This window comes from Castor canadensis, chromosome 8, assembly GCF_047511655.1.
Source record: "Castor canadensis chromosome 8, mCasCan1.hap1v2, whole genome shotgun sequence".
In the NCBI taxonomy this organism is placed as follows: Eukaryota; Metazoa; Chordata; class Mammalia; order Rodentia; family Castoridae; genus Castor; species Castor canadensis.
This window is the reverse complement of record NC_133393.1, coordinates 3,732,681-3,758,171: the sequence shown is the minus strand read 5'-3', so window position 1 is coordinate 3,758,171 and position 25,491 is coordinate 3,732,681. Positions and strand designations below refer to the sequence as shown.

Sequence of the window (25,491 nt, the reverse complement as noted above, 5' to 3'; positions counted from 1 at the left end):
GGGTATTGAAATCAGTCACCCTTATTGTGTCAGAGTTAACTGTGCGTTTATGTAGAGTAGTGTTTGTTTGAAGAAATCAAGTGCTCTGACATTTGGTGTATTTGTTATTTTTATATCCTCTTGATGAATTTCTCCCTTTATCAATGTGAAGTGACCTTCTCTGTCTCTTCTAACAAGTTTTGTTTTGATGTCTGCTTTCTCAGGTATGCATGTAACTAATCCTGTTCATTTTGGGGTTCCATTTGCTTGCAAAATCTTTTTCCTTCCTCTCACTTTGTCATTGAAGGGCATTTCCTATTGGTAATAAATGGTTGGGTCTTGTTTTTAATTCAACCCACAATTTGGTCTCTTTGGAAACGGGAGCTTATGAACATTCAGAGTTTTTGTTGAAAGATACATAGTAATTCCTGTCATTTTGGTGTTTCTGTAGTGTTTGGTCTATTCCTAATCCTCATTTGCTTATTAACTCATCTAGTGAGAATTCTGTTTCCCTTATTTTCCTGGTTGTGTTTATCTTCCTCTTCTTTGTGTAGGATTCCTTTACGTACTTTCTTCCATGCTAGCTTAGTGGTCACAGATTCCTTTAGTTTTGTTTATCATGGATGATTGTTATTTCTCCTTCAATTATGAAGAAGAGCTTTGTTGGATACAGTAATCTAAGTTGTCAGTTAATTCCTTTCAGGTCTTGAAATACATCATGGGCCATGCCCTCCTTTCTTTTCCAGTTTCTGTTGTGAAATCTTCTTATTTTGATGGGTTTGCCTTTATAGGTGATTTGGTGCTTTTCTCTTGTAGCTTATCTTGTACATTTAATTTTTTAACTATAATATGTCTTGGAGAGGCTCTTTTCTGGTCTTGTTTTTTGGGTGTTCTTAAAGCTTCTTGTCTCTTTCTCAAGAGGTGGGAATTTTCTCCTATTGCTTTTACTGAATATGTCTTCTCTTGCTTTAGCTTTCACCTCTTTTCCTTCTTTTTTTTTTTCTTTCTGGTGCTGGGGTTTGAGTTCAAGGCCTACAATTTGAGCTCCCCCCAGCCCTTTTTTGTGATTGGTTTTTTTCGAGGTAGGGTCTTGCAAAATGTTTGTCTGGGCTGACTTTGAACCTCAAGCCTCCTGATCTCTGTCTCCTGAGTAGCTAGGATTACAGGCATAAGCCACTGGTGCCCAGCTTCCTCTTTTTTCTATTCCCATGAATCATAGGGTTTTTTCTTTTAATGGTGTCCCAGAGGTTTTGCATGTTCATTCATATCTTTGTTATTTTCCTTTATCTTTATCTGACTGTTCTAATACATCTATATTGTCTTCAAGTCTTTATGTTATGAGATCAGTTTGATCCAGCCTACTGGAAAGGCTTGCAACTGGGATTTTTCTCTGACTTACTTGCTTTTCATTTCCAGAATTTTCAGTATGATATTTTTCAGGATTCTGTATTTTTCTTGAATTCCTCTTTAATATCCTGTATTATCTTCCTTACTTCATTTATATGTTTATTTCTATTCTCTTGGAATTCATTCAACTATTTATATTCTCTTTGAATGCACTCATGTGTTTATACATGTCATCTTTAGTTTCATTTGCTCATTATTATAATATATGAGTTCTTTGTGCTCTCATTTTCTTCATTATCTTAGTGCCACAGTGGTGCTGTTGGCTTTGGAGGTGTCACTTTGCCTTGTTTTGTGCATATTTCTTGTGTTTCTGTATTGGTGTATGTGCCTCTGAGGCCAAGTCATTGACTGGCAGTTTTAATCACCTATATTCTTTTGGTTGGAGCGTTCTCAGTATTCAGGCAGGTCTGTGTAGTGGGGGGGTTGTCATGTGGTTTCTTACCACTGGACTGAGGTATAACTAAGTAGCCAAACTTTTGTCTGTGTGCTCCAACACAGGCCTAATCCATGGCTCTAATCAGATAGAGAAAACCAAGTAAAGTCTCTTATAGTTCCTAGCTTGTGGCTTGTTGCTGTATTCAGATTGAGGGTGGAGCCAGTTAAGGGTCAGTTGTCTACTTCCATGCTGCTTTAACTACAGAAGCTTCCCTTTTTTGTGTACTGGAGGATGATACTGGTCGCATGGGACTTTGTAGTCTGTGAGACAGGCAGGTTCCCACTTGCTTCATGGGTCTCCAGTTTGTGCTCCCAGGGGCAGCACACACATATGCCTAGTAGTGTCCTTCAAATACATCTGATAGTAGGGGAAACAAACAGAGCATTGAGTTATGCACTGGTGTGGTTAACTGAGGGACTTAGGTGCCTGCCTGCAGGTGTTAAACCCAGCAATTCTTCATTCTGAGGGAGGCAACAGGCTCAGGAAGTCATGTGATCCCCAGTTCTGTGTTCAGAGTTTCTTCCATGTTTTCAAGTCCCTTGTGTAGCTCAGTCTTGAACAATAAGTAACTCCTCTCTCAAGGTAGCACCTTGCCATAGATAGCCTACCATGCTGATGGAGTCACTGTCCAACCAAATTCTTGCACTGGGTTTAAGGCTTGCAGGAGGTGTAAACTTGTTCTTCAACTGGATCTGCTTGTTTGTCACCAAGACCACCTACCTTACCTTGTGGTAGAGGCTGCAACTTCCTCTACATGGGAAAGTCAGGGCTGGAACTGCAAACTCTTTCCTAATTTGCTCTGCTTCCTCTGTTTCTCTGTGCTTTTTCAGCCATACTGTCCATCTTGCATGGCTCCCAGTGCTCTTCTTTCTATCTTCCAAATATATCCTCTCCTTTCTTACCTTGACTTTTCTCATTCACAGAGTCAGATAGAGAAAGCTTCTACTCTGCCATCTTTCCACACTCACAAAATGAGTTCTTGTTAAAGATGTAATTGAGTATCAGCCGTCTTATCTGGTCTGAACAATAGTAAAATCAACTGGCAAATAAAATGATGTAGGCTCCAATTTGCTGTAAATGAGGTAAAGAAATCATAGGAAAGTCTATGAATGCACACAAACACAAATATATGCACATTTATGGCATATGAAATTAACGTATGCTGTGCAAAAATTTAACGTAATACATTATTCATAGGACATAAAATAGTATGTCACCAAATGAAATTTATTTTGCCACACTGTCTTATTTTTGAGTAATAATTATTCATATATTAAGTTGATTAGTTTACTCAGGCTATGACAACAAAATATCACAGGATACATGGCTTAAAAAACAGAAATTCTGTTTTCTCACAGTTCTGGAAGTTGAAAGTACCAGAAGGGTCCAGGAGGGTCTGTCTGTCAGGAGGGCTCCTCCCTTTCTGGCTTGCACACAGCCAGCCACCTCCCTTCCTAGGTGTGTGCTTGAGAATGGGGTGGAGGGAAGCACCTTGGTGTCTCTTCCTAAAAGGTCATGACATCTATTAGGTCACATTTGATTATCTCACTTAACCTTAATTAGTTCCTTAGACACACTGCCCCTGAACATATCTACTCTAGAGTTTAGGGTTTCAACATAAGAGTTTGGGTAGAATACAAGCATTCAGCCTGAAACATTAAGCAAAGTTGGGGCTAAGTGATAGCTCAAAGGCAGTTTCTTCAGTGTTTTAGTCAGCAGCACAGCCTTGTCAATCAGTTGCAAAGCAGAGGTATTAATCTATAATAGAACATCTAGCCTAGACTTTTGTATTCCTTAGAAAAGCTGTATGAACCACTGAATTTCATTTAATATGGAATAGTGGCACAGAAGTGGGAACATCAGGTCTTCCTCAGAAAGGCAGAAGAGTGGAGTAGAGGAAGAAGTAGTGTGGTTGCTGAGCCTTGATCAGCAGAAGCATGAAATAGTAAGGGCAATTGGGAGAGTAGAAGTCTGGAAAAGTTGTGATGCACTTGTCAGTAGGAGGAATCCTATGTATCCAAAGCAATGTAAGTCTGCATACACTAGAAACTCCTGCCCAGCCATGTTAATAGCAACACCATTCACAATATACCTTCAGCTTAGGTGCCCAACCTTGGGTGAATGGATGAAGAAAATGTGGTACATTACACAATGGAGTAATTTTAATCCTTAAGAAAAATGAAACTTATTAATTTGTAGGAAAATGGATGGAACTAGAGATCATCATCATAAGCAAAATAAGCCAGACTGAGAAAGATCAATATTGCATGTTTCTCTCATATGTGAAATCTAGACCTAAAAAAAGCATGGATGTAAAAGGGGGACTGTTAGAGGAGCAGCAGGAAGGGGAAGGTGAAAGAAAAGGGTGGAGGTGATTATGACAAAAATGCATCATATTCTTGTATGAAAATAGAATAATGCAGCCCATTAAACTCTTTTAAAAAGGAGGAGAGGTGGATTAAGAAAGTAAGAGGGGTGAATATGCTCAAAACACTTTATATACAGGCATGGAAATATCAAAATGAAACCCCTTTGCACTTTTACTTCCTACCAGTCTGTGGGGTGCTCTGTCAGAGAGGGTACAGGTTTGCATTCTCAGTCACCTGGTACATAGGAAGGGCTAAACCAAGGTTTCTTGAGTGAATGATTCATATTATTCTATAATATATTATAATTCTATTATAATTATATATATATATATATATTCTATTATAATTATTCTATAATTATAATTCCTGAGAAATTTCAGAAGATAAAATAGCCACAGGTGCAGATAGTCTCTAAATTATATTTCTATCCAGCTCAGCTCCTACTGGCATGAGATTTCCTTTTTCACTTTCTTTTTTCTTTCTTCTTTTTTTCAGAAAATATTCTTTCTGTTCTTTATCCCTAGGCAGAATCTTTGTTTACTTCAGAACGCATGGTCTAGTCACTAGCATTTGTTTAAAGAGTGAAGTAATCAAATCCTCAAAGCAGGGCTGTTTCATTTACTTACATGATATTCCAGAAGTTAATTGTTCATCTGTTCCTCACTAATTTTGAATATCAAGAGTTAAGTGAGTGTTATTTGGCCTTGTGTGCATTTTTACTTAATTAATCATTCATCAATTCTCCTAGGAAATTTAGATAATTATTCAATAATGAAATAGTTTCTTTGTTTTCCTTCCAGATAATGTGAAAGACTATAATAAATTAAAATGGAATCTGACTACTCCTTTCCACTATGGTAATGTTTATAAGTTATCATTTTTATCTACATTATGAAAATTATGCAATATTATCTAAGTGTAATTACCACGCTTCTTAAGGATATATCAATATGAAATCAGTTGTGTGGTTTGACAGTTCTAGAGTAAAAAGAAAAGCAAAGTCATTACATTTCTTCCACTAATGACAACTATGAGCAACTGTTTTGCCCCCTTCCCCCACTCATCTATGTTTTAGATATGTATTCTGAGGAATGCTTTTCAAATGGAACCAAATTCTAGAACAGAACCAAATTTCATGAATATTTTGATTGCTCAAATTAGATTGTTTGAAGCCAAATCTTGTGGTAGGGAGGGGGAAATGCTCACATAAATCCATGTTTTCTAGAATATGAGCATTTTGCAGGATAGAATAACCATGTGGTGATTTTATTCAATATTTTTACCCACCGTAAAGTGCAACAGAACAACAATGGTTTTGACTTGTCCCAACAAACTCACTATAAGTTATATAGTTCAAATGCAATTTCTAAAGACTTGTGGTTTACATTTGAGGAACTTGGACCCAGAGATTTTTATCCTGGGGCTCAGTTTTGGCCCTTTGCATTTCCCATCACTCTGGATCACAATCTGTGTCCAGGGTAGATGAAAGATGATACCAACAGCCCTCCCCTCAGTAAATTCGTGTTTACTCTAAAAAATGTAATATTTGCCAAAAATAACACAGTGGTACACTGTTGTATTCTTCTCAGACTTCTCCTGGTGTTTTGCAGAGTCTTTAAAGTTGACTTTCTGTTTATTTATCCACAACCTGGGTCCATCATTGCTTTCAGGATTCAAAGGGATCTGGTCCTGTTTGGAAGTGACAGAGGCGTGTGTAGGCGATGCATTCTGTAATGCACAGTTGGCCCCTTACCTTAAAGCATGCTCAACAATTGAAAATCTGTGTGATGTGAAACACTGCCAAACAGCCATACGGTTCTTCTATCAAAATATGCCTTTTAACATTGCCCAGATGTTGGCTTTTTGCGACTGTGCTCAATCTGATATACCTTGTCAGCAGTCCAAAGAAGCTCTTCACAGCAAGCTATGTGCAGTGAACGTAGCCCCACCCCCTACTTGCCTCGGTGTAATTCACAGCTGCCAAAATGATGAATTATGCAGGTGAGTAAAAACATGCATACCTTACTTTCTTATTTTGGCACCTTATTTGTTATAGTCCAGTCCTAACACTTGATCCCATTACATTAGCTAGAGTTCCCACCATCATCCAATGTGGTGTAAATAAAGCCAGACAAGTCATATTTTTGAATCTGTGTTACATGTGTAGATCCTTTTTGAAATTCAAATGCGAGACATCTATTTAGAATAAAGGAAATCAGGATGTCAACATTTAGTGGCCATGAAATATTATTATTGAAACTATATATTCAAGTTGAACCAATGAATTGATTACTAGTCCAGGATTGTATATCAGCTTTAAAAAAATTTTTTTTGGTGTGGTTGTATAAAGCTGTTAAACATGATAGAATTTTAATAAAGTGACTCTTTTTTGTTGTTGTTTTGGCATTGTTGGAATTTGATCTGAGAGCTTTGCATTTACTAGGCTGATGCTCTTCCACTTTCCAGTCCTATAAAGTGACTCTTCAGACTTCGAAATAAATTCTTTCTGTCTTGTGCTAGAGAGATTGTGAAAAGAAAAGCAGCTGAGCATGGTTTGGACATCCACAACACACATCTGCCACAATGTTAGAAATGTACCCACTCTTCTCTTCCCATTCTCACTCTGGATTTTTGGGGTACTAATGTTAGAGATTTATTTGTTCATTCAAAATATGACATCATTTGCAGACAGCCTTCTGCACATACAGTATTTCTGAGCTTCCATATTGAACAATGAGTTTTAATGCAGGGCATGAACTCATTGCTGCAGATCTTGAGGAAGTCTGTGAGTGACTCTGAAGTGCACACGTCTCCAGTAAACGCCTCTCGGTACCAGCACCTTCTCCCATTGACTGGTGCCCACTTCGTGACGTTCCTCAACAAGGACTCTCGTGTTAACTCCTGCCCCGATGTTCGATGTAAGGTCTTGAATGGGACAGGCATGCAAACCATCTCAACTCCTTTCCCTCTACATTGAAAAGCTCTGGACTTAATTTTTACATTTCACACACATATCTCTTCTTATGTAATTTCTGCCTTCTTAAAAATTAGTTCAGAGAGTAAGGACTGTGTGTCTTCAATTTCCTTTTCCCATTTGCAAATAGTCCCTTAATGAACATTTCCTGGAGATGATGGAAATATTATATAATGTAGTAATCAATGTGAAAAGACAAATCTTCTCGTTTTCCCAGGCAAATTTTGCCTTAGGGAGAGCTCCACCATTTATATTAAATTATTGTTAATGTAATTCAGATGATAAAAGTCTACAAGTGGAAATCCTTTATCACTTCCTTTTCTTGCAGAAGAGTTTAGACATGGACAACACAAGGTGTCTGGTTTTAAATTCATTATCTATCCTTGTTTCAGATTCCTCAGTTCATCATGGGGTTTGAAGCTCCTTTGTTTTTTAAAAGTTCAAAGTAGGTAATAGAAAGTCCATTTGTAATTATTTCTCTCCCAATACAGATATCCATCAGAAGGTGAGATGTTTTGGCAATTATGTAAATTTAGGGATTTCATAGAAAATTATAATACCTTATGTTTATGCATGTACAAACTCAAAAAGTAAAAAAAAATTGCTTAGAAAAAAATCTAACTAAATTTTAAAAACAAATGACAAGATAACCATTTATGTTAAGTGGTTTGGTATTTTTACAAACATGCTATATATCAGATAACAAGCACCAATGGAATACATTCCACATGCAGAAATTACACAAACCACCTCCTCTTACGTTTTACAAAGTAACAGGAAATTAATAGCAAAAATAAAAACAAAATATACATTTCTTTTTACAAGCTAGTCTTTTGCACACTTCATTGTTTGGACCACAAACTACAATAAAAATTTGGAAACTATCAAGGAAACAGGGTCATGAAAACACTGTAAAAAACCATTTCAAGCCAAAATAAAAGCCATAATTAAAAGTTTAATTACAATGATTTAGTTATTAGTGCACCAGAGTATTTTTTATTTTTATTAAATATTCTTTAGTCCATTGTTTTGACAAAGATTCACTACTTATTTTCTCTATGAAATAACTACTATAAGTAGGTAAGTCATACAATTTAGGCAGTAAAATTCATATTTTAAAAGAACAAATGGCTTTGTCATGCTGACTTATTCTCTATCACCCTCTTAAATAACAATCAATACTTTCAAAACTTATATTTAGATGACATTTTCTATATAACCCTTCATTGCATTAAAGGAACATATTTGTTATTCTGGCCTAAGAATTATGGTTAGGAAATTGGAAGTATTTCTTTATTTTAAATTTTGATGTACACTAGTTAACTTTCACCATCGCATTAAATAGGATCTTTTAAGATGATGTGAGTAGATTTTTGAAAAATGTGGCGTTTTGCTAGTGCAGAGCTTCACCATGGGGTGACAGTCAGGTGTCATGTGTTCAGAGGGCCTTCCTGCATGTGTGTTGGTGATGTAGTCAAGAAGAGTGAGCTTGATGTGGTCGTCCATGCCTGTAGTCCCCGCACTGAAGAGGCTGGAAGATCACAAGTTTAAAACCAGTTTGTGCTACATAGTGAGATGTTGTCTCAAAAACTAAAAGGGAGAAAGGAGAGGGGAGAAGGAAGAAGGGAGAGAGGAGGGGGATAGAGAGAGGTTGATTTTAGATGATAAATATTAGGTTGAAGATGAATATCCTTCATTCCATTGAGAAAGGTATCTTTATACTGTGAAAGTTTCAGAAATAAAATCCTCGCACGTTATCCAGACTTTTAGTCAAACTATTACTGCACGAGTCAAATTCAAATATGGAGTCAGAAAAGTTATGAGTGGATGCAGTTCCAGTGGATTATCTTGGCCATAAAATAATCTCACAGTGTTTTGCTTCACATGAGTTCTTGCTGTCAGAGAACCTCAAAGCATTTTGTGAATTTTAATTTGTTTGCTTAGAGGAGTGACAGTACATAAGCACTTCCCACTCTGAGGGAAAACTGGCTTGGAAGGCCGTGAGCTTTATTCAAAATTACTTGCTGTGAGTGACTAAATGCTAGCTGCAAACCCACATTAGCCTCCCAAAATGCTAATAAAGCTCTCATGTAGTTCTTACTGCAAATCATCACCCATCAAAATGAAATTATTAAGAAGGGAAAATTCATCCAGGGAATCCCAAATTTTGCCTTGTCTTTTATCACACAAACACAATTCACAAGATTTCTCTCCTTTTTCAACCACATTCCTGTTAGGAGTGTTTGGATGTACACACTTAGATTTCGGCCGTGTACAGTCAGCTGGGTACTGTCACCCAGAAAGCATTTTGTTACGCCAGTCTTTCACCAGGTGAGGGATCATCATATATTAAAGTGAAACAGTACTTTTTAGAGGCTAAGTCCACCTGCATTCTTTTTCTAGGAGGCGCTTTCGAGCATTTCAGTCAAAGTGTTGGCCCCGTGTGGCTGGAAAGTGTCATGAAGATGAGACTTGTATTAGCATGTTGAGTGAGCAGGACTTCACATGTGCAGGAAGTGATGATTGCAAAGCAGCCTACCTAGGTATCCTGGGGACAGCTCTGCAAGTGCCATGCACCTGCAGGACCACTACACAAAGTGAGGAATCTCTTTGCAAGACTCTCCAGCACATGCTTCAAAGAAAATCATGTTTCAGTAAGTTCTCCAGATGAAATTCTATCCTCTCTCTGTTCCTCTTTGTCTCTGTCTTCTCTCTCTCTCTCTTTCTCTGTTTTGTTTTATTTGACTGTACTGTAACAGAGTGGTAATTCAATCCAGAAAAGACAATTTTGTATTTTATATTCCACTGTAAAATCTATTTTCCGATTCTGTTGTGTATTTGCTATTTTACATTTATTGAAAGTGGTACACTTTTTTTAAATTACATGATATGTAACTATTGATTATAATTTGTTGATTTCATTATCAAAAGCATAAAGGTTTAACTTATTAGATAAGTGTATATATCATATATCTGTTACTACATAACAAACCATCCTAGAAAACTGACTTAAAACAATAACCATTTATTTGATCACAATTCTGCAGATTGAGTTTGCATCAACTGGTGGATTCTCCTGACAGTCTTGTCTGGGGTCACTCATGTAGTTTAGCAAGCATTGTTAGCAGCACAGCTTAGCTCTCCTCCATGGGACCTCTTTGGCACTATATCAGAATTCCTAGTAACTGAGAACAAATGTGCAGGCATTTATCAAGTTATATTGCAAATATTTCATTGGACGAATAAAGTCACATGACCAACTTCAGATCTACTGTGCAAGGAGACTATACAAGCATGTGGATTTCAAGGTGATTTACCAGGGGTCATTGCTTTAACAATCTTCCACATGGGCTGTCCTGACTTATGTAAAATATATTTATCTTTCAATCAATTTTCCCCCTTCTGATCAACCTCTAGTGATAAGATGACAAGTACATTTTAAGAGTTATTACTTACTCTGATTTGGAGATAAGAAAATTAACATTTAGGAATTTAAATAAGTTTTACAGTGGGATTTTTGTATGAATATTATAGAAAGAACTAAGAATACGATCACTGTACTAATTCAAATTATTTCCATGTTGGTGAATGCAAACATCCATGATCTACAACCTCTCCAGGTCCCTGGGCCCCTGGTTATAGCCATCCAGCCTGCAGTCGTATTTCCACAAAGGAAATAATGGATGCTTATTGCTTCACAGAAGCCTAATCTTTGTCTTTGTGCAAAATGTTTGACAGATACATATATATGTATATACATACATACATAATTTAAAATTTTTTATTCTATTTTTCTTTACAAATAATTAGAAGATAGACATTAGGCAGTATGATCAGAATTGTGATTTGTTGTATATTAACTAATAGAAAAACAACTCAGAGTGTATGGTTTAGATTTCAAAAATTTTCTCTAGAATATCTGTAATTTCTTTAGCACTATAAGCACATATTAACTGAAGTCATAATCCAAACAAAATTTCACCATTGTCCATGTTGCATCATACTTTATAAATAATCTTGTTTTCCATTTAGCATTAACTGTATTTAAAGTACTTATAATAACAAATGGCTAATAAGTCATATTATAGCAGGAAATAGCAAATAGTCAAGTAATTTAATCTGATAGATATAACAATATATTATTTTATATATGTATATAATGACATGATCATGGTTAGGTAGGGGTGGGTATAATAAATGGTTTAGTACATATTAACCGTTAACAGTTATTTATGACTGGGTATAATAAATGACATCCACAAAAATAAATAGATACTGCATGTTGGTAATAACTCATTTTCTCGGGCATCAGTTCATGTTTTCTAATTCTAGTTTCAACCCTGTTTTCTTCCAGGTATTTTTAATTACAGATTTTTCTTTTCATAGTGTTTGGCTACTATAAATAACCTTCACAGCACAAAAAATATTTATGGAGACCAGTAGAAATGGAGGTTTAAAATCTATAACATTAAGGTACAAGATGCATGTTTTAGAAAAATGAAAATTCAAGGCTGTTTCGCCTTTCTTCACTCATAAATAGTAATAAAACTTAAGATTTCAAATGTTTGCTAGTGAACCTAGGCATTTCAAATGACGGGATTATAGAACTAAATGAACCTTAAAGGCCTTCACTCATAGCTCTTGGTATTTTATTTACTTGAAAAACCTTCCAAACAGGACCATAAAATCAACACTTAGGTTGGTTAGCTAAAAAACCTTTGACTCCCGCCCCACTAGATAGACACAGCACAAGGACAGTGTTTGAGGGAACTCTGTCTCCAGCCAGTGCTCCTGGCAGCTCACCACAGCCAGGCACTCTGGCATCTTGGAGGAGACACCATTGTGGCCTGTTCCCAAGACACTTCCGACACTTTCTTCATGCTTCACTTCACCTTCAGAGAGAGAAACGAAGAGAAGCGAGAGGACGGTTAGGGAGCTTTTATTTTATCACATTAACTTAGAACCCCCGTTTCTTCACTTCAGTTGACCTCAGGCTACATATGGTATGTTAACCTTTTCAGGACATGGACGCTGAGAGGAGCACTATGTTCATTGTATCCTGCATTAGTAGCAAATCACGGGGGAGGGAAAATGAGGTGTGCGGTGCAGGTCCAAGATGAATCAGAGTCAGGATGCACCAGAAGACTGTCCAATCAGGCATTGTAAGAAGCATCTTGCAGGTAAGAAGAAAACGCAAACCCACATCCAGAGCAGTTATAAATTCCAGGAAGGAGGCAAAGCTGCCTCCTTCCTGGTGGGAGGGTTATAGTTTCACCGATCTGCTCCTGGCTGCCAACAAAAGGGCTACATTTAGGTCTCTGCTGATGCTGCTGTTGGGATATTTGCCATTCAGTATTCACAGAACCTCGGTTGTTCAGCCTTAGGGAGAGGAAATCCAGTCTGTTGGGCCCAGGCATACCCTGTTCCTTCTCTCCACTGCGTGAGCACAAGGTGGCTGAAGAGAGACCCTGGCACACCTGCACTGGGTAAATCACTAGCTCACCTGGATGTGGAAGGCATTCCCTGTGACAGATACACGAGGCTACGCATTTTCCTAAGACTTGGCAAGCTGCCCACTTTGTGCCGCTACCGGGGATCCTCCAGCATGTCCTTGCCCTCATCTCTTTGTCCGAAATATTTCATGTTTGTTCCTTGCTTTCATATCTCTCACAAAGCAACTTACTACTGACTGTGAAGCTTACTTCTAGCCAATTCTCTTTCCAAACAAAGTAAACCATTAAAGCACCACTTGTGATTTGCCTGCAGAGAGGATTCCCCTTTCCCACTGCGCCCTAGAGACACTTCCAGGCAAGTTTGTATTTGTCGCAGCTGTCCCTTCCCAGTAAGCATTGATATACTGCACTAACCGTTCTTGGAACAAGTGGCTTAACTGATCTGATAATACCCAGCAAGAGTTATAGTTCAAGGAGCAAGCAATCCTTACAGCAGATGGCATGGCCTTGTTCTCAAGGGATCAGTGTTGCAACTCTCCTACTAGAGCTTACCAGACCCTCCATATGCCTTCCAGAGAGTTCAAAGAAGATTAGGTGTCTCAATAAATATTATATATATAATATATATACACACATATGTATTAGACATGCTGCTTTAAGACCATTGTTTTAACTCTGGGTTTAGGACTGGACCATTGGATTATTTTGGCTTTGTTCATTTTGGTTTTCCCTTTTCATTTTTTATTCTATGATTTACAAAGCCTAAACACATTTTTAAGAAATTTCTATTAAGCTTCCACAGAAGCTAGCTGGTTCCCCAATTCTATTGGTAATAATCTTTCTATTATAAATGAAGAGACTGATGATTACAAAGGCAACCTCAAACCAGGGAGAAATATTAATGACACTGAATTTTTGGTTCTCATATCTGAATCATCCTCAGAAATATATAGCAAATTTGTTTGAAATATAAATATTTAGCTCTAACCCCAGAATCAGTAGGCTTGGTGTAGAGCTCAGAAATCAGTATTTTAAAAAAATCATCCAGGTGGTTCTGATTTTAGCCAAGTTTGGGAACTACCACTCTGATCCATGTGTGGGAAAAGTCCAGTCACCGGCCATAGGTCAGAGCCTCATTTCACTCACACCTCTAGTGGAATGAGAAACGTCTGCACTGAGGAGAGCAAGGCAGTAACTAATGGTCAGCAGCTCCCAAGGTGGTCCACTTTACCCCAGTGCCCAACGTAATGATGGTACACATAGGCATTCAATAAATAGCAAATGAGTGAATGAAACACTGTCTACCATATCTCTGTGACAGGCATCCTTGATTACCATTGCCTTTCTTTCCCATATTAGAACTCTCCGAATAACACAGCTTCCCTATTAAAAGCCTCAATTCCCTTAGTGTTTCCACTTAAACTGGAATTTTTAGTTCAAATATTTAAGGGAAAAAAACAAACAAATTCACTTTAATAAAAACATTTTAAGCCTCCTTTTACTTTCTAACACTTTTCCTCTTTATAGATCTACGTTCAAGAGTTCTGAGTAATAGGAAACTATTTTAGAGTGAGTGTTGTCAACACTACAAGTAACTGATCCTAACATTGTTCTCAAATGGGTGCATTCCCTTAAAGAGCAATGATATCTCTATCAGTTAATATAAGGAAGAACATTGCTCCCAACAGATTTGAACAACTAGCTGGCTTTCATGAAATATTAATGTACAATGCCCTAAAAATGTGTATAGTCTTAAGAAAACAGCCCTTCCGATTCTTCTATGTTTCTACCACTTGATTTCTTTTTTATAGACCTACTTCTTCTTCATCTATCCATGTGCATCAGCATAGATATCAAGATACTGGTAAGATTGTTTTATTCATCTCATTTGTCTGCATTCAGTGAATGGATGATTTATTTCTCTGCAGTTCTTCTTGCCTCACAGCATTTCATCTGCCTATTCTCAGTAAAGGTTTAGATCTAAAATAGCATTCCATTAGTGAATGTTTTTATAGAAAATCTTTTAAGCACACCTATTTATGTACAAAGGTGCTTAACACAATCATTTTTTATGCTTTCCAAACTGCATAAAATCTTAAGGTTATTTTGAGAAAAGTAATTTAAAGACTGTGAAAATGAATACAAGCTCAAGGTGTCTGTCTAACATTGTCTTAACTTTTTATTGTCATCTGTTCACTGGCTGTCTGAGAAAGGAGGATTTATAGACTATAAGTAAAATGGTGAGCTAAGTGAATTGTGAAAGACATTTCCACTGCAAAAGTATCTCTCTCTCTCCCCCTCCCAACCTCCCTTCCTCTCTCTTTCTTTCCCCTTCCCTCTCTCCCTCTCTCTTTCTATCCCCCTCCCTCTGTCTCATTCTTCCCCTATGTCCCTCTCTCCCTTTCTCCCCCTTCTTCCCTCCCTCTCTCTACTCTCTCTCTCTCTCTCCCTCAAATGCATGTGTATAGTACACATACACACAGACATGACTTTCTCTTCTAGCCAATTCATATGTTAGTATTCCAGGAGCTTTATGTTGAGTTTTGGCTTTAAATAAATCACTTCATCTAGCCAAAACCACTGACTTTTTCTTGGTTTCTGCACAAAACTTTAATTCAAGTCTAGTTTCCTTCAAATGCAGTCCAGGTGCTAAAATAATCTCTTGGTTTTCCAAGGAACGTTCAACAGAATTTCTCTGCTCTATATTCATATTTGTAGCACAGTCTCTAAACAGTTCACCATTCTGTATTTTCTGGATTAAAGTGACTCCACAGTGAATTTGTCAGCCATCAAATTCATAGACACTCACTTATAAATGTATGTTTTTCCTTTCAGAAGTCAATGATTATTCCTTTAGGAGCTTGCTTTTCATTATTTGCAAACTCTTCTGAATTCTTCAGAGATCAGGCATGTGTATTTTAAGTTAGCAATAAAAAGAATAATAAAAACAAATAAACCATTTCTTTAAAATGAGTTTAGTTACCACTCGATGTAGAAATTTACATCCACGGTAAATTCTGCAACTTTTGGCTTTTATGCTCTTGAATTTGTAGACTTAGAATTCTGGATATTTCTTTGGGGTTGGTCCCAAGGGATAAATCAGTATATTTAACCTTTATTAGCTTTCAAATCTAAAATATAAACAGAGCCCCTTCTTCCACTCTCTTTCTTCCTCAGGCCAACTCTTGAATTTTTATTAAAAACCATGTTCAAAATGCTTCTAATAGTCAAATGTCACACTTAGGAGTATCAGTGGGTCTTATTAGACAGCACAGCCTTGGAGAGGCAATAGCACCAATGTGTCTGAAATGGAAATTACCATAATCATCCATAACCCAGAATGTTGGTACAAAGATTACACAGTTAATTCATGGAAAGTACTTGGAGCCTAGTAAAACTCAGTAAATAGCAACTCTTACTGTAGATTTTGAGGATTTTGGAAAATCATAGAAATCAATAGGCTTGCAAAATCATTATGATGTCACAGATAGTGTGGGAAGGCAATAATTTTTGGAAGATCTAAAGTGTTGTATTTTCTAAGTGACTTTTTTTGGTGGGGTCGGGGTTTGAACTCAGGGCTTCACCCTTCCAAAGTAGGTGTTCTACTGCTTGAGCCACAGCTCTAGTTCATCTTGCTCTGGTTATTTTGAAGACAGGGTCTGCTCTTGCAAATTATTTGCCTGGGCTGACCTCAAACCATGATTCTCCCAATTTCAGCTTCCCAAGTAGCTAGGATTACAGGTATGAGCCACCAGTGCCTGGCTGATAAGTGACTTCTTCTTGAATACAGTGCTATCTTTGCATGATTTCAGACTAAATGTTCTACTGGGACTAATCAATCACAAACTGTATTGTACAGATTCTATTCAGTAGATTTGGAGTGGGGCCTGAGATTGAAGCTGATGCTGTTAGTCAAGGGATCCCACTTTGAGTAGCAATGGATTACAAGACCTCCTACTATGTTTAAGAAAAGAAATATTACTATATAGCTTATTATATATAACATACATAATGACCTCTTTGCTACTGAAGATGAACCCACCTCACTGACTTGATGCATTGTGACAATCTAGTGATCTATTTTTCATGGGCACTAAATGTCTTAGTATAATGACAGAGTTCAGGAAGATTTCCTATAGGTTTCCAACAGCTTTTGAGAGTTTGGCTTAAAGCAGTGAGTCACAAACCTTAGCTACATTAGGATCACTTGGAGGGTTTATTAAACATTAATATCTGCACCCTAATAGGGCAAAAATGGAACTGGGGCATTTGCATGTCTAACAAGTGCCTAAGTGATACTGACACTGCCTGCCCATGAACCACACTTTAATAAACACTGGCATGGCAAGTTCATTGATTCTTTCCTGAAAATCACCCAAAGCCTGGAGATGATCTCTTCAGTCATCAATACACATATATGCTACGTATCCAGTAAGAGGAGTTCAACATTAATTGCTTGGTGACACCATCCCTTACTGGTGACACAATCTCATTAATCCTTAAAATCTGCTTACCAAGTCAGTGGAACAACAACAAAAAATCTCACCATCACCCATTTATCTCTACACAATGAAAATCGTCAGACTCAACAAAAAGAAATACACTGGTTTTGATTAAAGAATAGTGAGGTGATGTCTGCTTTTATTAAGTATAAATAAACTATTACTCTATTCCAGATGCATTAGCATCAACACTGACATGAAAAACTTGACTTTGATTATTGAAAAAATTCCACTACTCCGTAATTTAACTGCCCCACATGGCTGATCATGGATTGGATGAATAAAAGAGTCAGAAAACCTCAGAAAAGTGCCATCACTTAAGTTTCAAAACGTACCTTACAGCATTCAGAAACATGTGCAGAATGTATGCTTCCCAGCAAATGAAATTAAGCTTGTAGGTGAAGTGTACCCATCAGGCTACCTGTTCGAGCATTAAAATAAAATCTAAGCATATATAAGTCCTCTTTTCCAAGGTAATGGTAATTTTTGCAACTTTAAGAGACTTTTTGGTTTTGGCAGCTATACTCTATATCAGAACCCTACAAAGAGAAAAACAGCCAAGAATTTTTCCTTCCAAAGATTATAATAAAAGTTTCAGAAAGCCTACATCATTTTTTCTTTGCCTTTGTAAAAATACCCATGCTTTCAGGTATCTAAGTTGAGATTTGGAGTAAAAGGTCTTCTTTTCTGATATCTGCCTTTTCTTGCTTTGTTTTCTAAATAACAAATAATTTTATAAATAATAAACCTTACAACTTATAAGAGGGCTTGTCTGCTTCTACTGCTTACATGTTTAAAGCTATACAATTGCATAAAATTTTTAGCAAGAACACAATAATTTCTACCTAAGGCACATTAAAACTATGAGGCAGAACTTTTCCATCTGAAAATCCAGTAAATTAACCATTATATATCACTTTGATCAGGCACTATTGTGCAAGTGTTATGAATTTAGGTGAATGTGAGTGTGTCTGTTGACTTTTATTTTTGTGAGTACACATGTCTAAGAAATAGGTTTTAATTTGGATAATTTAAAATAAGATTGCAGAAGGAGACCCAGTTTCCTCTTATCTCTCTGAAGACTTGACTAAGAAAGATGTGTCCTATTTGGTTGCATCTTCTATCTTTGTTGGGTAGAATTCCAATCAGATGCTTTGAAGAATTATCTGGCAGGTTTTATCTTAGGACTTTTCAAAATTTGAAATTCTCTCAAGAGAAGAGACATGGGGAGATAACCCCTAAAGATGCAGCCTATTCCAGTGGCTATAAAAGTTGGCTTTAGTTTCACCACGAGGTTTTCTTGCACACAAAAGTTCCCAATAAAATCCAGCTGGTTCAAATTTTGTCTGCAGACCTGAAACCCAGAAAATTTGGCTTGGCTTCTTATTTTGCAGAAAATGTTTCACACAGCTGAAGTCTGAAAATACTGATGTATACAAATCCTCAACAGAAACAACAGGACAGCTGTCTCCTATCTCCACCTTCTCCCAGCTCTACTCCTAAAGGCTTAGGTGTTGTTAAGGGAGAGGGAGAGTCTGCCACTGAGCATGAAATGTTGTATGAATCATCCATGTCGTTCTAGATGTAGCTTTCTCTATGCCAGAAAAGAAAGATTAAAGAGTTGCCGTTGATGAGAGAGACAACTCACATTTTGGCATCACCAGAGAAGAAAACAGCATTTTAGATCATGCAGGGAAATGAAACAACAAAACAATATTGTTACAATTTGAACAATACCAGGCTTCAATTCATGAAGGCATTGTGTTTTCCACCCTTATGTTTTCATTGGCTTCATACAATCCCCTTGTTGCCCATAATTGGGGAAGGAGTGAGTGCCAAAGATGCATAAAATAAGCAGTGTTTCCTTTATACTTCTTGTGCATCATGATTGTGTATGTGAAGTCATAAAAATCATTTATTATGAGCATGTGTGTTTTCCAACTCTTCTTCTGACAACAATGTAATAGCATCAGATGGATTCCCATAAAACACCATATGTGGCATTTAATAGTTACTGCCCTGGCACCTATATGCTGGGGTATCATCTCAAAAGGGGCTCCTTAGGAAAAAAAAGAATACTTGCTACTCTAATAAAGTCCCTTTGATGAGGTAAGTAAGCAACAAGTACCGATTTGCAGTTCTCCTTCCATTCGTGTCAGATTTTTCAAATCTGTTAGAGTTCTTTTCATGGGTCCATGAAAATCCCCTACAACATTGCAAACACTAGTAAATATTCTCTCAATCTAATGCTGCACCAATGCCCTGGGATCACGTATCTAGTAAACTACAAAAATCTGTAAAATGATTTATATCCTTCTCACTCGTTACTCTTTTGAAGCATATATTTAGGGCATGTGGTATACATCTCAGTGAACAAATTCATCTTCAAACTAGAGAAAATAATGCAGACTGGATGAAAGTTGCTTCTTGGCACATGTCTTGACATTGTGGCTCTGTCATTGAGATTATTCTTTGCTTCTTTCCTTTCTACCTCTTCTGCTTTAGGGTACAATGGTTTCCTTTGGTTGTCGCTCAGGCTGCCTAAATTTTCACAACCACCAATATGCTTTGCGTTTGTTGTAATTCTGGGGCTGATGTCCCACTTGGCATGCTCCTGAGTTATATGACCAAACACTCCTCGTGAGCACATGATACGTTCTTTCAAAACAACTCAGTTGCAAAAAGTGCTCAGAGCTCATTAGTTGCTTTAGTTGGGATGCAGGCCCTCTGAAAGGTGACAGACCACATAGACCAGTTCGCAGGGATGTCTCGCCTTTGTGGTACTCTGTTATGGATCACCAGGGTCTGCAGAAGGCGATTCTGCCAGTGGTGTTTAAAGAATCCAGGGCAGTCATGATTAAGTAACTGCATCTCTATTCACTCACTTCTCTTAGTGTAACAGACAGTCTAAACTTTACAATGGTATTTTGTTTAAACTGCATATGGTAGTTATTACCTTAAAAATGCACACTAAGCATATGTCTACAACCCTAATAGCTACTTCCAACACTTCTACACGACTGACTCACCCCATTCAATTTCTGTCACTGTTCCTTGGTCCAAATTTCCATTCCAGCCCTCCTACCTTACAATGGAAATATTGTTGCTCATAAGTGTTTTTGTTCTTTTCATACTGCCAGATAGCTAACTAGAAAGGAACTTTTAAGAAAGACATAGCATTTTTGCTAGCTTGAGATAAAGATAGCTATACTGAGAGACTCCTAGCGTTGCTTCCATGCACTTGTGTATTACAAATCACATTGGTTCATTTCTTGCAGACCTCTTCACTACTTCTTAGTTCCAGAAAGGAACTTTCAAAGCCTTAGTGGTTCCCCTAAAATATCTTTATTTGATTGATAAAACCAATTTAGCAATTACCATTTCTATATTCTCCTCCAACTGCATGTTTTTAAAGACCTGTCTAGTAAACATGTATCCTAACTTGTCCCTGTCCCTCTCCCTCTCCTACCTCCTTTCTCAGATTCAGAACTTCAATTTCATTGGTCTGCCATAATGAGGTTTAAAATCTGATTTCTCTCTTTCACTTTTGAACCAGTTGTTTTACACTCTGTACCAATGGTTCTCCATCCTGACTGTACATTTGAGAGTGTCTGGAGAGACTTTTTAAATAGTATGAATGTTCCTACTTTATCTTCACTTATCCCTTGACCTATGGGATCAAAGACTGCAGTGGTAGAACTTACAAATCTTTCTCATAATTTGCCTGTAACTATTATTATCTTAATTTAGTACAGTAGGAAATGAGCACAGAAGACTTTAAAAAAAAATCAGTGCAAGCTAAACATTTAGCACACAGGGTCTTAAATCTATGGCTGGAAGCCAAGGTCTGATCTCCTTCAGTTATGCTATTCTGCTCCCTCTAATTCTACTGCCTGTAATTACTAATAGCCTACTTATTTCTAATTCTCATTATATCTTTGTGGGTTTATGTAAAGTGACAAAACATATTTACAAACGGGCTCGCATCTTGTAATGCAACCTGAAGATATTCATGGATATCAATAAATGTGGTCCTAATTGATTGAAATATAATTTAAATCCCAGTAGAAATTATGATACTAAATCTCACACTTATGTTCAAGAATGAGTGAACCTGAAGTCAACACTGACACATGATAAGTGAAGAGAGACTGCATGAATTTATATCCCCCCTCGGTGTTTCAGAAAGGGAGGAAAAGGTATTCCAATTTGACAATAGAAATGCTTTTCGTGGCTCTCCCCACCTTTCTACATGCTCACTCTCCTCCTTTTGCATGATTCTTTAAAATTTGTTATAGCTTGGATCTTAACTGTCCTCCAAGGGCCATGTGCTAAAAGCACACAGTACCAGCCTGTGGTATTGTTCAGAGATGATGGCAACTAGGAGATGGGGCCTAGTAACAGGAAATCAAGTTACTGGGGACATAACCTTGAAGGGCATATTGGGACCCTTCCCCCACCCTTCTCTCTCACCTGACTCCCTCTCCCTCTCCCACACCTTCTCTCCCACAAGTCCAAAGTGATAGGGCCAAGCACCTGTGGACTGAAACCTCCAAAACCTTGAGCCAAAATAATTCTTTCCTCCTTTAAAGTTTACTTTCTCAGCTATTTTGTCACAATGATGGAAAGCTAACACAAATGTTTCACTTTTTTCTTCTCTCTCCAGTTACAACTCAATTGACAGATACATGAGAAGAGAAAAAAGAGCTAGTATTTACTAAGCACCTACCACCTGCTGACAATTTTTATTTGTGGCATATAATTACCACTGAATTAGTCAGCTTTGTTAGATTGTACAGTAACATAAAAGCAAATGTCAGTGTCTTAACAAAAACAAAAATAATTTATTTCAGTGCTTAGAATTAAACCTAGGTCCTTGTGCTTAAAAAGGTTTTTCTAAGTCAGGCCGCATGTAAGCAGGAGGCTACATTTCTCATTTCTAGACCCAGGTTCAAGGCTAGCCACTGTTTAGATAAGCAATTCCTTCAGCAAAGAGACAAAAACAACCAACAGAATCACCCTTAAGCTTCTTGAATGAAATATGCACCATTTCTGCTCATATAATTTTTTACTAATATAAGTCAAAGTCAAAGCAGTAATCATGCACTTCTCACTGAACGTGGTCCCCTAACTCACAGGGAACTAGATGGTGAATATGTATTTCTTTACAGTGAAAACTTGTGTAAAATGGTATAATTTATCATAATTTTCTCTACATATGAAAAGCATGAGGCTTGGAGGTCAACTGTCCAAGCCTTGGGCATCCAGCAGAAGCACAAGATTGTAATCTAGTACTTTGATTTCACAGTCATTTTTTTACCCCTGCAGAGCCAGGTGGAAGAGTTGGGGGACAGACTGTATTTTCTCTTTTATTCCTTGATCTTCCCTCTAAGACCTTTCTAAAACATCATGTCATCTCAAGAACCTAAAATGAATTTTTTATTTAGCCCTCTTCATTTTCCATATCAAATAAGACTGAATCATATAGTATTTAATGAAGATAACATTTATTAAGCATTTATTTTTGCCTGAAACTGTAACACTCCCTTCATGTACTCTCTTATTTGGTTTTAACAATTACTTTTGCATTAGTTATTGTGCTTAAGATGAAAGCACATGAAAACAGAATAGTGAAATCCATTACATTACAGTTGCTTTAATACCGGGGTAGGTGGGATAAGAAAGAGTCATGGAGGGTGTGAATTTGATCAAAGTACATTACTTGTATGCTTCAAATATCACAATAAAACCCCTTTGAACAATTAAGATATGTTAGTAAAAATTAAGAAATTAAAAAATAAAGATGGGTATACAGTCTCAATGATTGGATTAGGCTGAGCTGGTTTTTATTCCTTATTTTATTCTAACTCTTGCGTACTATGATTTTCTGTGTCATTCTTCTTTTCAACAAAATAGCTTTGTTTTAAATATATCTTTACACTTTCTCCTGTACTTAGCTGTTTTTAGGTTTATCTAAATTTCTACTGTAGCATCCTAGTTAGATCTAACTCACCAAACCATCCTCAAGACCAGACTAGATGAATTCTTCATATCCCTTGTCAATATGATTACTTAACTAAGCAGTCTTTACTTGAGTCCATATATGGCAGTTTCTGTCACACACTTCTGTGAACACTGACAGGACTAGGAAATGACATGATCCAAGATCTCCTTGTCCTTCTGCTGGAATAGATCTTCCAAGTATAGAGGAGATTCTAAGTTCTCTACATCCCATGAGAATGGGCTGAGAAACTGAAGGATGGCAAATTAACTAGCAGCAAAAATGTGATTAATGTTACATTCCACCAATGTCCATAAGGGGCAATAGAAGTAGCTTTGGGAGGACAGGCATCCTCCCAAACCAAAGCTTTGAAAGATTTGCTTAGCTCCAAGGGATAAAGAACAAAAATCAGTGTGGTTGCAGGTGGTTGCTCCTGTGTGTGCTTAGGTATGGATTGTAAGTTAGTATTTATACTCATGGACCAAGGATATATCAGTGTGATGTTCTGTGATCTTCAACTAACTAGTTAAAAGAAATGCTCGATGAGCATCTTATATTTGCCAAATTATAAATGCCTGTCTACTAATCACATATGCCCATGTTTACCAAGATTTTTTCTCATGAATTTACAGATGTATCCCCTGGAGAAAATTAATTTTAGGTAATGGGTTCCAATTTGTTATATTTAAAAACTGAGAAATACTTGCAGCAAAAAAATGCATACAAATATTGTCTTACAAAGAATTTTATAAAGTCATTTTCTCATGGCAATTTTTATTTGCTCAATGTGTACAAGTAGTATACAGAATTAGTATTTCATGGGAAGTCATTTAGAAAATGCTGTCTCTTTCTAAAATCTTTGACTCTACTGTGCCCTTCTGAAATCAGGTTTCTGAAACTGACAATAATAATGGGTTCTACTTCATTCAGTAAAATAGCCTGGGAAGATCTTTCTAAGGAAGTGATGTTTGGGTGGACACCTCATAAAAGAGGAGACATCTGGTTCAGAAAGTCAGGCTGTTCTGGGCATAAACACAAGACCCCATCCCCCCAAAAATCTAAGAAAAACAAGGCTGAGGGCCTAGCTCCAGGTGCAGGATACCTGCTTGGCAAGTGCAAGACCCCAAGTTCAAAACCACAGTACCACTCCCCCACCCCAAAAAAAGAAAGAAAAGAAACTGTGTTTGATAAATTGGAAAAGAGAAAGGGAAGAAGGAACAGAGGTAGGGAGGAAAGGAAGAAGCTTCTTACTGGCTGGAATAAAATGGGCAGATGAGTAAGTATACTGGAGCCACAGGGCTTAGATCACATGGAATCTTCAGTTCAGTGAAAAGCCATTTAAAAGGATGGTACACCATTTGATTTTTTTTAAAGAGATCACTCTGATTACTGTCTATTTGAGACAGCTAAGAGTTCAAGAAAACAAACAACTACTGCTGCTAAGGATCAGGGAATAGAAGGGATGTACACTGATGCAGTCACTATGGAAGCCAGTAGGAAGGTTCCACAAAAGACTAAAAGTAGAACTTTCATGTAATCCTCCTGTACCACTCCTGGGCATGTATATATATCTGAAGGAATATAAGTCAGTGTACAACCTGCATACCTATGCTTATTTGCAGTAACCAAGCTATGGAATCAGCCTAGGTGCCATCAGCCAATGAGTAGATAAAGAAAATGTAGTACACAAACACAACGAGTATTATTCAGCCGTAAAGAATGAAATCATGTCGTTTCCAGGAAAGGGGATGTATTTGGAAACCAGCAAGTTAAATGAAATAAGTCAGGCTCAGGAAGACAAATATTGTGTTTTCTCTCATATGCAAAATCTGTACCTAAAATAAATGACATGAATGTAAAAGAGGAACTATCTGGTGAGGACCAGTGGTGGAGGGTGAAAAAAGAAGATGATAGGAGCTGAATGTGATTGAAGTAAATTAGGAAAATTGGGATTGTTCATTGAAGTAGTTCTGATGGAGTATGATGATGGCTTTAGCGAGCTCAGTGGACATGGCAATGGAGTGGAATAGAATTAAGATTCAGGGAGAATCAACATCATTTATTGAGAAATGTAGCATGTAACTGAGGGAAAGGGAAAATTCAGGATTATTTCCAGATTACCTGAATGATATTGAATGAGTTGATCACCTACTGAGGCGAGAAAAATTAGTTTTGTAAGAGAAAAGATGAATTTGGTTTGAGACATATTAAATTTGAAGTAGCTGTGTGACATGCAGACAAAGACTAAGAAGGCAGCTGGATAGAAATCAGTATTTTGCTTAAAGCCACTTGGTGAGATTGTTAGATCTCTTAATAAAGAAATCTTTTAAAGGAGAAGGATGGGGATGATTTTTTGTATTTCTCTGGCAT

At 37.2% G+C, this 25,491-nt stretch overlaps 1 protein-coding gene across 1 annotated transcript in view; it reads left to right on the top strand.

The window, feature by feature from the left end:
* Positions 1-25,491, top strand: part of Gfral (GDNF family receptor alpha like) — a 42,540-nt gene that overhangs the window by 9,139 nt on the left and 7,910 nt on the right. The window contains exons 3-5 of the mRNA XM_020153243.2: positions 4,992-5,048; positions 5,862-6,192; positions 9,569-9,819. Of these exons, the coding sequence (XP_020008832.2) occupies positions 4,992-5,048; positions 5,862-6,192; positions 9,569-9,819 (639 nt within the window). The remainder of the gene's footprint in view (positions 1-4,991; positions 5,049-5,861; positions 6,193-9,568; positions 9,820-25,491) is intronic.